This window comes from Carlito syrichta, unplaced genomic scaffold (assembly GCF_000164805.1).
Source record: "Carlito syrichta isolate Samal-C Ts95f unplaced genomic scaffold, Tarsius_syrichta-2.0.1 Scaffold138305, whole genome shotgun sequence".
NCBI lineage: Eukaryota > Metazoa > Chordata > Mammalia > Primates > Tarsiidae > Carlito > Carlito syrichta.
In genome coordinates this window covers 108,769-123,767 of record NW_007082401.1, presented here as the reverse complement: position 1 = coordinate 123,767, position 14,999 = coordinate 108,769, and the positions used below count along the sequence as shown (strand labels likewise).

The window sequence follows — 14,999 nt, the reverse complement described above, 5'->3', positions numbered from 1 at the left end:
CCCTCCTCTCCGTGGCCCCAGCCCAGAAGTTAGCATCTTCTCTCTGATCTACCCTCCACATGGTTGCCGTGTCAATCTTCTGAAACAGCTTGAATTCACCACTGCCCTGCTTTGAAACCCTCAGTGGCTCCTCAGTGCTCACAGCTCAAGCTCCTTAGCTTGGTAAAGCCCTTCAGGATCCAATACTGACATCCTTAACCTTCCCGCCGCCCCTGACTTACCAGACCCCTTGCCCCCAACAGCCCAGAACCTGCCCATCCCACCTGGAATACCCTCTGCCCCCGATCCCTATCTACTACTCTCCTTCTGGGTCTAACTTCAATCCTCCCCCTCCAGGAATCCTCCCTGCCTGCTCCAGCCCACACAGGTTCCCCTCTTCTGAGCTCTATGCCCCGAATAAAATCCAAGAGGCCTCTGGCTCCGGGAGTTTGAAGAACTGGGTGATGGGAGATCAATCAATATCAAAACAATCCTGCCTCAGACTAAGGTACTCCTGCACAGCAGTTTTTGTTTACACAATTGTCCTGATATAATTATTAACAGCACCCCTCAGGGTCAGTTCTGTGCTGGGATGGTGAGGTGCAGGGCCCAGGGCCTGTGCTGACTGTGATGTCCCAAGTGCCAACACTAGGCACCCAGCAGGCCACGGGGAGGTGGGCAAGCATGGCACTACGCTGTGCTTATCACCGCGGGCTCCACAGGAAGGTGGGACCTCGCCGAACCTCACAATGTCAACAGGCCTTAAAACAGAACATGCCAGATAAGCACCCAGGATCACCCTTATCAGGGGCCGCAGGAAAGGCGCCAGGTTTAATCTCAAAACCACACCCAGAACCAACGGTTCAGAGACCTCAGGCACCTCCCCACCCTAACACCCAGCTGGCACATAAGCCAGCGGGAGGGGGGGTGTGGAGGAAGGGCTCCCTCAAAGTGGGAGGAGTAAGCTTTGGGCTTGTCCCCCAGGATGGCACCGGAGCCTGGGAAAGGAGGGAGGGAGGAGCCCCAGGACCAAGGCTAAGGAAACAGCACCATGTGGTGTAGAGGTGTGTATGTGACAATAGGGGGAATCTGTGACCTACAGATCCAACTAGGATCTGGGCTTATGAAAGAGAAGTTGACTGAGTCCTGTGGGCACTCAGAGGGTAGGATGTGCATTTTCAGCTGGGCGATCCAGGAGGGCTTCTTAGAGGAGGAGCCTTAGAGCTTGCCTCGTGGGATGGGCGGGATTTGATAGATAGACCTGGGGAACCAGAGGACAGGGATCCAAGTGCATCAGAGGACACTAGGCAATTGGGGAAGTGCTGCTGGGGCCTGTGGTGGGTGGAATTTAGCGCTGGAGGGGGAGGCTGGCAGGGAGATACAGAGGCAGGGGGAATCACCTCCACCTCGGCCTCCAGTCAGGTTTCTCCCATCCAGCCCCAAGACCATCTGGTAGTCTGGTCTCCAAGAGACCCCTGTGAAAGAGAAATGCCTCAGGAGTGCTCTTACCCAAGGATTCCTGCCTGGACTTCAGTTTCCTTATCTGTAAAGAGAAGACCTTTGGTGACTTCCCTGGAGGAACAGGACACAGGATGGGTATTTTGTGGGACTATGGACAGGAGAATGGGATGAACTACTGCAACCTCGGAGATGGCAAGAAGAGGAAGGTCAAGAAAGTCCCCCGGCAGGTTTCGTAACTGCCAAGCCCCACCAGGGGCCCGGCCTCTCTCCGTGCTTAGCAGGTCTGCTGGGAACGCACTCCCTGCCAGTGTGCAGGCACAGTGGCATTCTGCCCCTCCGCTCGCCACCCACCAGTCAGCCCACCCCCTCACCCCAGGATATGCATTAAGCAATCTCCATTATCACAAATGCCTGGCATTTTTGCCTGGTAATTACAGCTCCCACAGTCCCTGAGGATTAGCACATGATTAGGGAGGAGTAAGGACTCTGGTGGGTGGAGAGAAATACCTGCAAATAGGCTTGGCAGCCTGGGCGCCTTCTGCAACTTTTAGGGTCCCCTAAGGGATCGTGGCCTCCATGAGGATCACCCGCTTAGCCTCCTCTGGCAGCAAGGGTCTTTCACTCCCCTGCCCTCCTTACCTCTCCATCTGCACCACCTTCCCTGGGGACCCTGCTTCAGCCCTCCGTGTGCTCCTTGCCTCTGCCCCACGACCCACTGCATGCGGGGAAGAGAGGTCTGAAGCAGCCCTCTAAGACAACCTCCTCTCCCAGGGAAGATGTCCCAGCCCAGGTCCATCATCTAGGCCTTCACCTGCGCTCTGCATCCACTCCCAGTCCTCCAGGCCTCCCATGCTCTGGCCACTCAGAAGATGGTGTCTGCCAGTCTCCTCTGCGTAACTGCTCCTTCCAGTTGGAATGATCATCCATCCAGATCTCCACTTGTCAAAACCCTCCTTGTCCTCCAAGGCTCAGCTGAGATGCCCCCTCCTCCAAGAGCCTCTCCAGCCCCACTGGAAATGCGAGGAGCACACGTGCATTGTGTCCATGCAAATCCAGGCCCTGTTCTAAGAGCCTCACAATGTTTTAACTCATTTAATCCTCACCACAGCTCGAGGAGGTTATCATTCTATAGATGTGGAAACTGAGGCTCAGAGAACTTCAGTCAAATGCTCGCGACCACACCGGTGGGCAGCAGTGGGGTCAATGCAGCCTCATACGTGTCCTCACATGCCTGCAGGCCTCTCACACCTCCCTTCAGTGCTTCCTGGGTGGGGTGGGGGAGGAGGCAACAGCGAACCTAGACTGGGGCAGAAGAGTCCTGCTGTTGCCATGGCTGGCTTAGCAGAGCCGAGGGCCTGCGGAAGCCTCTCGGAGATCTGGCCCTTCACCATCCCGGGTCCTCACAGGAGGTGGGGCTACTGCTGCCCTCTACCAGGGCCAGTGCTGTGGGTGGGCCGGATCCTGCCCCCATCCCGTGTGCCCTTTGGGCGCTGACATAGAGACCCTGGGGAGCTGTCAGGTGAAGCCTCAGGAGAGCCCCCATGATCCTCCAAGCCTGGCCCAGCTCTGACCCCCAGGGAACTCTTGCATTTCTGGAAACTGCTCTTCTGACTGTGCCACCTCCATAAAGAAATTTCAGCGAGTGGTGTGAATGGTTGTGCCAACATTGGTCTGTCCCTGTCCCTCTGTCCATGAGAGAAAATGAGGAAAGCATTGGGCTGGCGGCTGAAGAGGCCAGGAGCTAGTGAGGAAGTCTTGGAGAGAAGCATCAGTGTGCTGGGCTCCCCTCCCCCAGCCATGGGGGGAGACGGGATACATCTTTGCTCCTTAAGCCAAGTGAGGTGGGCTTCAAGAAAACCGCTTGGAAGCTTGACGTGTACCTCAGGGTACACACTCATAGGAACAGCCCGACTCCATGGGGAAGGGAAGAGTGGGAAGCAGAGGCAGTGCTGGTTCTGGTGAAGTGGACAAGGCCAAGTGGGAAAGGTCCAACCTCCAGGATTTGGGGGACAAGGATGTGTTGGTGTGCTGTACGGTTCAAGTGTGGCTCTTGCAGAAGGAAGACTCGGGGTTTCCGAAGAGAGGGTGCAGGAAAGGCTGGCTCCAGCAGAGGCCTGAGGGTCTGCCACAGCAGAAGTTGAGGATGGACCACCTGACCCTGGAGAGATCCCCAGTGATGGGAGGGCCCCTTACAAAAGGAGCCACCTTGCCCCATACCCCATCAGAGGGCCACACCCAGCACAGCTGTAAAACAGGTAAGACGGTATTGCCCCTCTTCCCCAGAGCCAGAGGCAGCCTGAGGGTCTGGGGAAGACTCCTGGGACAAAGGGGAAAGATGGAATCAACCAACCACAACTCTCTCTCCCAAATGGCCACTGTAGCGGGAGGGGGAAAGTTAATATAATCTGGGGGCTCTGGACCCTCTGAAGCCTACCCACGGTCTCCTTGAAAACTCTGTACCCCGGGTGAAGAACGCCCACGCGTGGGAGGCCCGAGCCTGTATTTGGCTCCCGGAGGCATGGCAGCAGCACCGTGGACTTGTGGCAGTGTCTGGGTCTGGGGGAGTGCGGTGCTGGGCTCTGCTCTTCCGTTCCAGGAAGACCTAGGCGAGGGGTGTCACACTGGGTGAATTTGGCTTCTAGAAAAGCGCCTTTGTCAGCTGTTGGAACCGGTCTTCTCAAGCAACTGGGAATGGTTTGTTTTCTCCGGGCCTGCCAAAGGGACCCTGGTCAGGAGGTTAAGTGAGTTTCATTGAAAAGACACACTTTTCCTCCCCAGGCTGATAAACAAGGCTGCAGCAAGGAAACCGACTTCCTCCGCGGGGCGGCCTGTCCCCAGCCAAGGAAAACAAATGCATAAACATTCCAGGGACATATAGGAAGCATTTCTGCTGGAAGCCCACTGTGAATGGCTGCTGGAGTTTACACAGCAAACCCCGCGGGGCCTCACACGGGCAGGACAGAGCACTCCGCCCTCCTGCATCCCTCCCGGCCTGGCCAGTTCCTCCCTGCCTCTCCCCAAAGACTGACAGGCCGGCACACGTGCCCCATCTCAGGAACACAAGGCAAGCCCTTTAGTTGCCACTACCGAACGCCAGTCTTGCCCCTACGTGCCTGGCATCTACAAAGAAGGGCTCTCTCCTTAGCCAGCAATGCAGAGGGAACCCAGCCCTCCTGCTGCTTGTGTCCTGAGCCCAGTGGCTGCTGTCCAGTGCTCACCACTCTCCCAGCCCCTCCCTAGGCCAGGGCAGACACAGCAGGAATGTATCCCTGGTCCCCGTTTGTAAACACCCACCTCTGCATGGCTGGCCCCCTCAGAGCCACAGCCTCGGTGCTCATGGGGCAGACGGGGTGGACACAGGGATGGCGGCTCCTGGGGCTTTGCCATGATGCTGTTCAGAGCTTCTCACATGGACAACCATGTGACGGATGCTCCCTGAGGCTGGTGCTCTGCCTCAGGGCTCCTCCATCATGCACTGGACCCTCGTTAGGAGACATCCCAGCCCATGGGCCTCCTGGGCTCTCGGCCCTCCACCCAGCACCATCCCACCACAGGCTGCCACGATCAGTGCAGACCTCGTGTTCCCTTTGCAACAACAGAACAAACGAGTCTCAGCCCTCGGCCTGGGTTCAACTCTTGTTTTTATGGGAAGCCAACTACCAGAAATAACCATGCCCACGGTCCCAGGGACAACCATGGCAGAAGCCTTGGCAAGGGGATGACCCAAGGGGAACAAGGGAGGAGTGCAGACAGAGGCAGCAGAGGCGGCAGTAGCCTCCCTCTGGTCCTTGGTAGTCACGGTTCAGCCAGGAGGAGATACAGCAACACACTGGGCCCCCACCACAATCCTGTGCGGGCCTCTCACAGAAGGGGCTGGGAGGCTCTGGGTGCTTCAGCAGCCATGCTGGCTCAGTGGGGGTGATGCTCTTCTCAGAGAGGCCCCCTGAGGCCTGGCCAGGGTCACAGGATGGGGTCTGAGTTGTTCCAGTTCACCAACGCCCCCTTCCACCTAAGGGCAGAGTGATGAGAGAGAGTTAGAGCGGCCAGGGCCCAGCTCTTGCACCTACACTCTAAAGCTTGCGCCTTGGAGCTTTGAGGATGCAGGTTCCAGCCTGCCCATTTCACCCCTGTACACTCACACAGAAGTTCACACATCAGTCCCTTGTGAAACACAAACACACCCGGGACCCCGGGAGTACTGGAGAGGACAGGTACCAGGTGATTCATTCTTCCAGGCCATGGCTTACTCCACACCTGGTCCTACTGGACCCTCCACTGACATGGGGGATCCATATATCTGGACCCAGTCACGGGGCCTTTTAGAGACACCTATGCAGACCGAGATATGAAGAAACTCTGGAGTGTTCAAACTAGAGGAGGCCCCATGGCTGAGCCCAGAAAGATGGGGAGACAGGCTGGGAGCTGGCAGGGCCCTATATAGACCCTGAATTTTATTCTGAGAACAGCAGGAAGCTAGTGAAGGGCTCTAAGCAGTGACACAACAGATTTTTTAAAAATAACTTTACCGAGCCTGGCGCGGTGGCTCATGCCTGTAACCCCACCACTTTGAGAGGTGGAGACGAGAGGATTGCCTGAGTCCAGGGGTTCGAGACCAGCCTGGGCAACTTGGTGAGACCTTGTCTCTACAAGCAGTGGCACACGCCTGTAGTTCCAGCTACTTGGAAGGCTGAGACAGAAGGATCACCTGAGCCCAGCAGGTTGAGGCTGCAGTGGCCGTGAGCATGCCACTGCACTCTAGCCTAGGTGATAGAGTAAGACTCCAACTCAAAAAATTAAAATAAAAAATAACTTTACCTTAAGAAGTATGGAGCATAATGGAACTGCAGTCCAGGGTTAGACAAAATAACGTTCAGTTGCAAAATAAAAGTTATTGTAGGTGAGACTATGAAATTGCCTAACACTTGATTTTAATACATGGTGCTAATTCTCTAAAACAATTCAGAGGGATCATATTTAGTAGATGAGGTATTTATGTAAAAGCTGGCATTGGGATATTATACATCTACATATATCCTAAGATGATATGAACTAGGAGAAAGAGGCTGCCGATCTCAGTACTATGGTGCAGACGTTGAGACTAGAATTCACAAATACTTTTCAAAGCATTTATATTTCATAGCATATTGGGGAGGGAGCAGATGTCTTGTTTTCAAAACCTGAAATTTTTCTTCAGACTGAAGTCAAAATCCTAGCTGCTACAGAGAAGGAAAAAAGGGAAGCCTTCTCGTTTGAATGGTACCTACACGGGAAAGTCTAGAACCCCAGAGGGTGGAGCTGCAATGCAAAGGAGGGAGCAGCTTTTCCCAAAGTACCAGAGCTGCATTTCCCAACAGAATGCCTGGAAGCCCTGGGAGGGCCCCATCAATGGTTAATCCTCAATGCACTCTTCTCCATCCTCATGATGTAACCCAGGTTACTGCTGAACTTCTATGTCCTTCCTTCCAGGCATCTGCTCCTTGGCTTTCTTCAAGTCAGGGATTTGCTTCAATGGCTGCATCAGGGTCTCTGGTTTTTAGCTTAAAAGTGACACTCTTCCAGAGGCAGCAGGATTCATCCTCACTCTGATCTTCCAGCCTACTTTCCTCTTCGTACAGACAATTTCTTGACATCTGTAAAGACTGTATGTTTCTATTTCATATTTTATACTTTACATCATCCTACTTCTCTTTAAATGAGCAAAAAGACTTCTAGTCACTTGGGAGAAAAACATCTCAGCAGCAATTCTGTGCTTCTAGCTCCCACAGAAAGGTCTGGTGTGAAGGATGGCATTTGCATATAGCACATTGGGGAACAATTAACTATCATCCTCCTCCCAGCTCCACCCAGGGCACTGTGAGGGCAGGCTGTCCATGACCTACAGGGAACATGTGGATGTAATGCTCATCACAGTCTAGACACAAGATGCCGTCCTGCCCTAGGTTGTGCTCCCCAATCAATGTCCTAAGAAATTGTGATTTGTCCATATACAAACATTAAACTGGATCTTCTTGTTAAAAAATGTTCGGTATAAAAGGCTAAAACGCTGGAAAACATGCTCAGTCACAAATGTCATGCTGTTTAGGGGAACTGTTTCCAAAACTGTCTCTGCATTCTCCTCAGTGTCATTTGGTGATTGTACAGTAATGCCAAAAGATCTCAACCGAAATGGGAGGGCATGGCCTTTGGCAATGATCCTCTCCTTCCTGCAAAAAAGGCCGAGGTGCCACCCGAGCCATTTGGTTCGTGGGATCCTTCTGGTCATGAATGCTCAGAAACAGATCTGGATGTGCAAAAATATCTGCACAAATTTTTAAAAGAGATCTTTCAGGAAGAACCAACTTACTAGGCTCCATTCCCAGCCCAGTCTGTGACAAGAGATGCACCATAACACTCTCGTGCTTACCCACCAACCCTGCCCCTCCAAACTCATCATGTGAATTGAAAAGGCCAGCACCACTCAATCCACTGGATGTGGCAGAATGAAGGGATTCTGAATGCTTTAGACTATTTCCTAAGCTTCTGTGTGTCCAGCAGCTGCAGAGGAATCCAATAAGCGTCTTCAGCCACTTCGATGGAATTTATCTGCATCACAGCATTCATCATCTTCACTGCTCAAACAAGAGACCTTGGACTGTACTTGGAGACAACCTGCCCTGGCTTGGAGACGTCAGACTCCACTGGGTAGTAAGTGTGCACCTCCTACACTGCCAGGGAGCTGCTACAGGTTGACCCCACACTCCTGAACAAGCAAAGGTAGCAACCGACAGGAAAAACAACCACAGCTCTGACTTACACAACTGAGCAGGCGCTGGAGGCAAAACAGGCACTATGCAGAACCCAGGTTCCCAGGGGCTGGGCTCATCTGTTGCATGTCCCGGGGCTGACAGAGCTTTAGCAATCTGCAGCAGTGAGGTTCTAATCAGTTCTGCCACACCATTTGAGAGGTTCACCTTTTGTTCTCTGTTCATCATCTTTGCAGTTTTGTGGGTAAGCACTGAAGTCCAGGACACTAGGAACAAATCCTGAGTCCAGACCCCCAAGGCAGCAGAAGGGAGGCAGGAAGGACGGCAACAGTTTTGCTCTCAACCTGGTCCCCAAAGCCCTTCACCTCATCCCTCTCTGTCCTTCCAAACCTTTACCATCCTCACTCTGACAGGCAGACTGAGGTTTGTCCTGTGAGCTCCTGGCAAAATGCTTCAGTGCAGGGTGAGATGTACTCATCTGCCGCTAGACAACATTCGCGGCACACTACCATCACTGAGTCTTACTGTCAACCCTCCCCATCCCTGCCAACAGGTGCAAATGTGAGGAGAGTACCGGAAGCACCAGAGAGAAGCAGTTGGAAATTACAATAGAAGATCAAAGCACAGACATTTTAAAAATGGAAAGGGGAGAGACAAGATGGATGTTATGTTTACACAGTGGATGAATCTCTCCCCAGTTGGAATGGTTCTTGAAAGTCTGTGTCAGTTACAAAGACAATGCATATGCAACCAACAACTAGGGACAGGCAGAGGAAGAGGAGGTGAAATGGAAACGCTGAGGGTGAGGCAGCATCAAAGTCCCGGCTCACTCATCAGGCTAATTCCAGAGGTGACAATGACAGTTTAGGGTGGGGTCTCTCAGTCTTCCACCTTGGGCATTTGGGGCTGGACAATTCTTTGTTGTAGGGGCTGTCCTGTGCATTGTAGGATGTTTAACACTCTCTCCCTGGGTTGTGACAGCGAAAACTTTCCCCACACATTGCCAATTAACCCTGGGAATATAAAGTTGCTCCCTGGAGCTCAAGTCCACTCAACACCATGGAGAGGGTCAATCATGGCCACAAGTGAGGCCCTTTCCCCCATGGGGCCATCAGCACAACAGAGAGGCAGTTACCTGCCTCAGTGGTTTTAAACACTGAAGACACAGCAGTATATTTCATGGGAAGAGATGCTTGACAGGGCCTGGATCAGCCAGGAGAAGAGGGCAGGCCTGGTTCCAAAGCTCCCGACCAGTAGGAATACAGAGATGTCTCCTGCTCGCTTTAAATTTCCAGACAAACAAGCTGGTGTGCAAGTTTTGTTCCTGCTCTCCAGTCACTGCAACCAGGAGCCCCGGGGGCTAGCCTAGACTCACCTGAGGGCCTCAACCCATGCTGTGCCCTGCCTCGCCCATCCTTCCAGAGCAGATCCTGGAGTCCTGGGGATCTCTCCTGACACACAGGCCTGGTTCCAGGGCAGAGCTAGTCTCACCCACAGCTGAAGCACGGAGAGGGGGGAGGCGTTGCATGAACACGTCCCTTCACGCCCACCCAGACACCCAGTGGGGAAACTTTGGTCTCCTTCACACCTGTGGCTGCTGTCACTGTCTCCTGCCCCTTCCGAGCTCTCTCTTGAGAAACTTGCTGCCACCTGATTCTTTCTCCTCCCCGGCATGTGTAGAGCCCCTCAGGATCCTCAAAAGAGAGAGAGAATTTCTGCAGCTCTGCTCTCAACCTCACATCAGCGCAGCTGAGGGGTTGTTAGACCCCATCAAGAGATGGGGAAACTGGAGCCTAGAGCAGAACTAGACCTTGTGGAATTCACAGCATGACCACCGCAGAGCTGGTGTGGAGCAGGCGCGTGGGCAGCAGAGCACCTGAGAGAAGGGCTGGGGTGCAGTTGGCAAGCAGGCACCCAGGGGATGCTTGTTGGATGAGTGGGAGGCACTGTGGACAGGAGCCTAGGCAAGAAGGTGTCAACATGGACGCTGGAGAAGGAGGCATCTTCAGAGGGTGTGGGACAACTAGGGAAGGCGGGTGCTCAGCCCCAGACCCTCAAAGGCACCATTCCCAGCTGGAATTAAATTACATTTTCAATTTCTTGTCTGAGCCTCCAAACAGAAACATCTGTGCCCCAGCCGCAGGGCCCGGTTATGAGTTCTTTCCTCTTTTCTCTGGCTTGTTGACAACTGTTTCTTTTTCTCACTCTGGCTAGGTTGGAAGCATGAGAGAGGTCATGTGTGTGTCTTGTTTGGAAATGACCATAAAGGAGCCTGTTTTTGCTGAGATGGTTAGAGAACAGTAGGGGGAAGGGGCAGGGGACAGACCCCACATTCCTGACACAAGCAAAGGTAACAGGAGACTCTTCGAAGCTGAGACGTGCGTCACACCAAGGCACAGAGAGGGCACAAGGACCCGGGGGTGGTTCAAATTAGGATTCTTTTCTCCAAAGGCAAAACTGGCAGTCTGGGTTTGTGCAATGTCATTGTGGTAACAAAGCCAGGTGGCAGGAAGTGACACTACCCGCTCTGTGACCTCTCACTGGGGTGGGACAGCAAGGGCCCAAGCTGCAGTCCCCGGAGCTCATGACTCGGGTCGTGGTGGCTGGGGCACAGCCCTCCATTCTGGAGATCCCCATCTCCCCCTCTGTAAAAGAAGGGGCTAGACCAGATGATGTCCAAAGGCCTTTATGTGGACCCAAGCAAGCTGCCAGATGGCCAGGTCTGTGGGATGCCCTATGCTGGGCCAGATGTGGGTTCTTGCAGGGCAACAGAGCTGGGTTTGGGTAAGTGGTACATCTTTCCTTGGATGGTAATAGAGTTGATTCTGAACTTGTCTTCTGGTTGGTTGCAAACTCTGTGAGAGCAGGAACCAAGTCTTATCCAGCTGGACTCCATGGAGTCCAACCCAGGGGCTTCATGAGGGTGGACATGATGGGAAGAAATCCCTGCCTGCCTTCCAGGCTGGTCTCCCCTGCTGCGCCGCCCATCCAGCAAGAGGGGCGCCGTGGACACACAGATGCAGCTCATTGGGGCTTGGGGTCTGACTCCAGCCTTTGAAATGACCTGAGCTTGGGCCATGGCACCATGTGTACCCACTTCCTGACAAGGCAAGGTCTTCCTACAGGCAGCAGGACTCACCCCTCAAGAGGCAGGACCCGTTTACCAGCAGGTCCTCACTGACCTCAGAGGCTACCTTCCCAAGTTTCTCCCTTTGAACTGTTTGAGACTCTGGATGAAAACAAAATGCAAAGTCTTTGTCATCCAACTCCTCGGACTGGAATTCCAGGAGCCCAGGCCTGCTGTTTCCTATTACAGTGCTGTTATCTGATGGGAGTGCTGTTATCTGATGGGTCTAGGGGCGGTGAACCCAGTATTCCCACTCTTCGGTCACCCACTCAGCTTGTCCAGGAATAATGCTGGGACAAGTCTCACGGTGTTAAGGGTCGAGGTGGGTCCACCATGCCTGGGAGTGATGGGAGGGCAGAGCAGGCAGGCAGCTATGTCAGACACAGAACACTCATGGCAGAGGTTGGGGGGATGGTAGTAGGGGGACGTGCTAGTGGAGCTAGGAAGAAAGCAACCCTGGCCCAGTGCTTATGGCAGGCCAGAGGCAGGAGGCTCAGTGATTCACTTGATATTCGACTGGGGCTGGTGGGGAAGGGGTTGAGAAGGGAGAGGTACCGCCTGCACCACTCACTAGAACAGTGGTTCTCAAAGTGTGATCTCCGGATGACTAGGGAACTCCTGAAAAATGCCAATTCTCGGGCCCTACCCTGGACCTACTGAACCAGAACCCCCATGATCTGTTTGAACATGTTCTCCAGGTGATTCTGATGTCCCCTAAAGCTTGAGGCCTACTGCCCTGGAGAAAGTCTTCCAGTAGGTGAGCCACAGATGGATCGGGGTTCTCCCTCAGCCATCAGGGACCTGGGTGGGGTCTGGGACAACTAGAGTCCCAGGCTGGTTGTCCCTAGCCCTGTGTGCCAGGCAAGTGGGATGACTTTCCATCTGGAACCAGGACTGGTAAGCACAGTCCAAGGACATGCTGGGATCACCCCTCTGGACCTTCTGTCCCTAGAGCTTACTCTCTGACACATATAGCCCCTCCAGTTTCCTGCACCATCTGGCTGTCACCTGTTGGCATGAAGCTGGGAAGGGACGTCCTAGGAGATGGGGAAGCTGACAGAAGAGACAGCTCTGCGCCATGTCCACACTGTACTCTCAATCTGGACTGAGCTCACACCATGCCAGCTCTGGGTGAGGGGCTGCCTAGGGGACAGGTCAGCACTCCAAGTCATTATCAAACAACTGCCACCTAGGGCTGAGCCCAAAAAGTCCTATCCCTGGCCCTTGCTGGGAGGTGCTTGGTGAGTCACGCAGTGGAATGGTTTCTGGGGAAAGAGGAGTTTCTCCAGAAGGGGCAGTGGAGAGGTTTCAGGGTGATGGGCCACCCACTGGGAGGGGTGCAGAGACAGCCAGCTGGAGGCCTTCGGGGAGGGTCCCAGGGGTCTGAGGCAAGCAGAGGCTGTGTCCAGGGTGCCCACTTGCAGGATGGATACCCTGTGGCCTCCCACAGTGTCCTGTACGGTTGCCAAGGCCGGTGTCACCTCCTTTCCCTTCCCCACTGCTGCCCTTCTCTCATCACTTTGAATGAGTGGCCCTTTGTACATGAAAGGAAAGTGACCTGCAGGTGCCCTTAATCCTCCTGACGAAAGAAGCACCCGCACATGACCCTGCAAAAATGCTTCATCCCTGGCTCAGGGAGTGATGAATGGATGGATGGATGGATGGATGGATGGACAGATGGACGGATGGAAAGATGAGGCATGATGAGGATGTCCCCCCCACTTCCCTTCCTGATGTTCCCACTGTGCACACAGTTCTCTCTGCAGCTCCACTCAGGGGCTCACTTCCTGCAGTAGGTGCGACCCTGAGCTCTGGCTGTGTCCTCTGGATCTAGGTCAGTCAGTGCCGCAGGGCCTCGGCCATCGTCCATATCCCCTGCCAGACCCCAGCCAAGTGACAAGCAGGGAAGTGGAGATTCCACCTGAGGCCACAGCAACCCACAAGTGGTCGAGATGATAATTACATGAGCTAATACTGCTGGGTGCTTAGTAACATCCCAGGCACTCTTCACAAGAGCCTCAGGCTAGGTGCTGCCATGAGCCCATGTCACAGATGACAAAGTGAGGTACGCAAGGGTGGAGTTCTGCCCCAGAAAGTGGCAGGGCCAGGCTTTTAACGCAGGCAGCCTGACTCCAGAACCCTCACTCATGATGGCTACCAGCTCCACTGCTTCCCTAGAAGAAGGGAGAGTCCAGGTCTCTCCATCACACCCAACGGTTCTGTGAGGGGCCTGCTGCAGTGAGCTGGACATTTCGGACAGTTACAGCCCCACCAGCCCTCCAGAGTACTGCCCTGGCCCTAGGGTGTGAGGGAAGAGAGCCCCAACTCACCTCACAGACTGGGCACTCCCTTCCCTGGCCAAGCCTCAGCCTTCTCTTACACACAGAGGGGCTGGGCTAGAGGAGTCAAGGAACCCCACCCACCCCTGAGGCAATAGCTGCCTCTGCTCAGGGTGGGGAGGCTGTTCCTGCCCCCCCTTACCCCTACTCAGAGGTGTAGCCCCTCCCACTACAACTCGCTGGGCCACCCCACCTTCCCAGCCTGCTCAAGCCTCCCTTGCCCCTAGGCAAACATACCTGTCCCGCCTCCCTTGGCCTAACAGCAGTCACCACACCTGGCTGCTGCTGTCTTAAGGAAGAAGGGCCCTGAAGGGGCACCCGGATTCCCCACCCCACCACCTGAACACATACCACCCTGTGCTTGGGCCTCAGTGGCCATCAGTGGGAAAACCTACGTACACACAAGCCTTCAGCATTATGTCTTTCCAATCACTGCGCCCTCTGAATCAAGGGGATCCAGGACCCACCCTCCTCCCCACAGGTCTGACCTCCCCCAACCACCACACCTCCTGACCACTTAGGGTGAGGCTCAAAGCCAGAGCAGGTCTGACTCACTTGGTTCTGATACACAGCTCAAGGGGTGGGATAAGGTCGCTGTCTCTGTTATCGAGGATGGTTCGGGTGGTATCTGGGGAGGAGAGAGGCAAACACACATCAACCAAGGCCCTGCCTGCACCATCCAAGGTCAGCACAAACAACCATAATTCCTGGGACCCACCCTTCTGGTACCTGTCCCTTCCTTTCCATCTCAACTGGATCTATCCCATTCCTGGCATCAATTCTCATTTGGACTACTCATTGGCCTGTCACTTCCATCTCTACCCACCCGTGTCCCATTTCAGCTACCACCCTCCTACTCCAAAACCTTCCATGGCTCCCTATTCCCTGAATAATCCATCTAGACCTGTCAGAATAGTATTCAGTGCCTTCTACCATGTGGTCTCAACTTCTTAGACCCTCAATGCTAAAAATTGCTAAAGTCCCAGCTCTCGCCCCCTCCTGCTAACACTTGGTCTCTGATCCCCCAGGCCTCCGACTGTCTCAAGGGGTCATATGAAGGTTGGTTTCTGTGACCAGCCTAGAGGCTCCCTGAGGATGCCTGGGGATGGCACGAGGTGCTGCACCGATGGTCAGCCGGATCTGCTCCTGCTGGTTGGCCAGGCCATCGTAGTAGTACAGGTCAAAGAGCTTCTGGGTCCTCAAGTCACGCAAGAGTTCCAGCTTCAGGCTGAAGAGGACGCTGAAGTGGCTCTCGCTGCACACCACCCAAATGGGAAACCTCGGGGTCTTCAGGAAGCAGCCAACCTGGATGACAGAGAGGCCCCATGTGCCATGCCGTTCTCAGGGAAA

At 54.2% G+C, this 14,999-nt stretch overlaps 1 protein-coding gene across 1 annotated transcript in view; it reads right to left on the bottom strand.

The window, feature by feature from the left end:
• Positions 1–5,063: 5,063 nt before the first annotated feature.
• The window catches only part of MINDY4 (MINDY lysine 48 deubiquitinase 4), a 107,675-nt gene continuing 97,739 nt past the window's right edge, over positions 5,064–14,999 (bottom strand). Inside the window, exons 15-17 of the mRNA XM_021708457.1 lie at positions 14,774–14,954; positions 14,205–14,277; positions 5,064–5,449 (exon numbers count right to left, since the gene is read on the bottom strand). Coding sequence (XP_021564132.1) covers positions 5,401–5,449; positions 14,205–14,277; positions 14,774–14,954 — 303 coding nt within the window. The 3' untranslated portion in view covers positions 5,064–5,400. The remainder of the gene's footprint in view (positions 5,450–14,204; positions 14,278–14,773; positions 14,955–14,999) is intronic.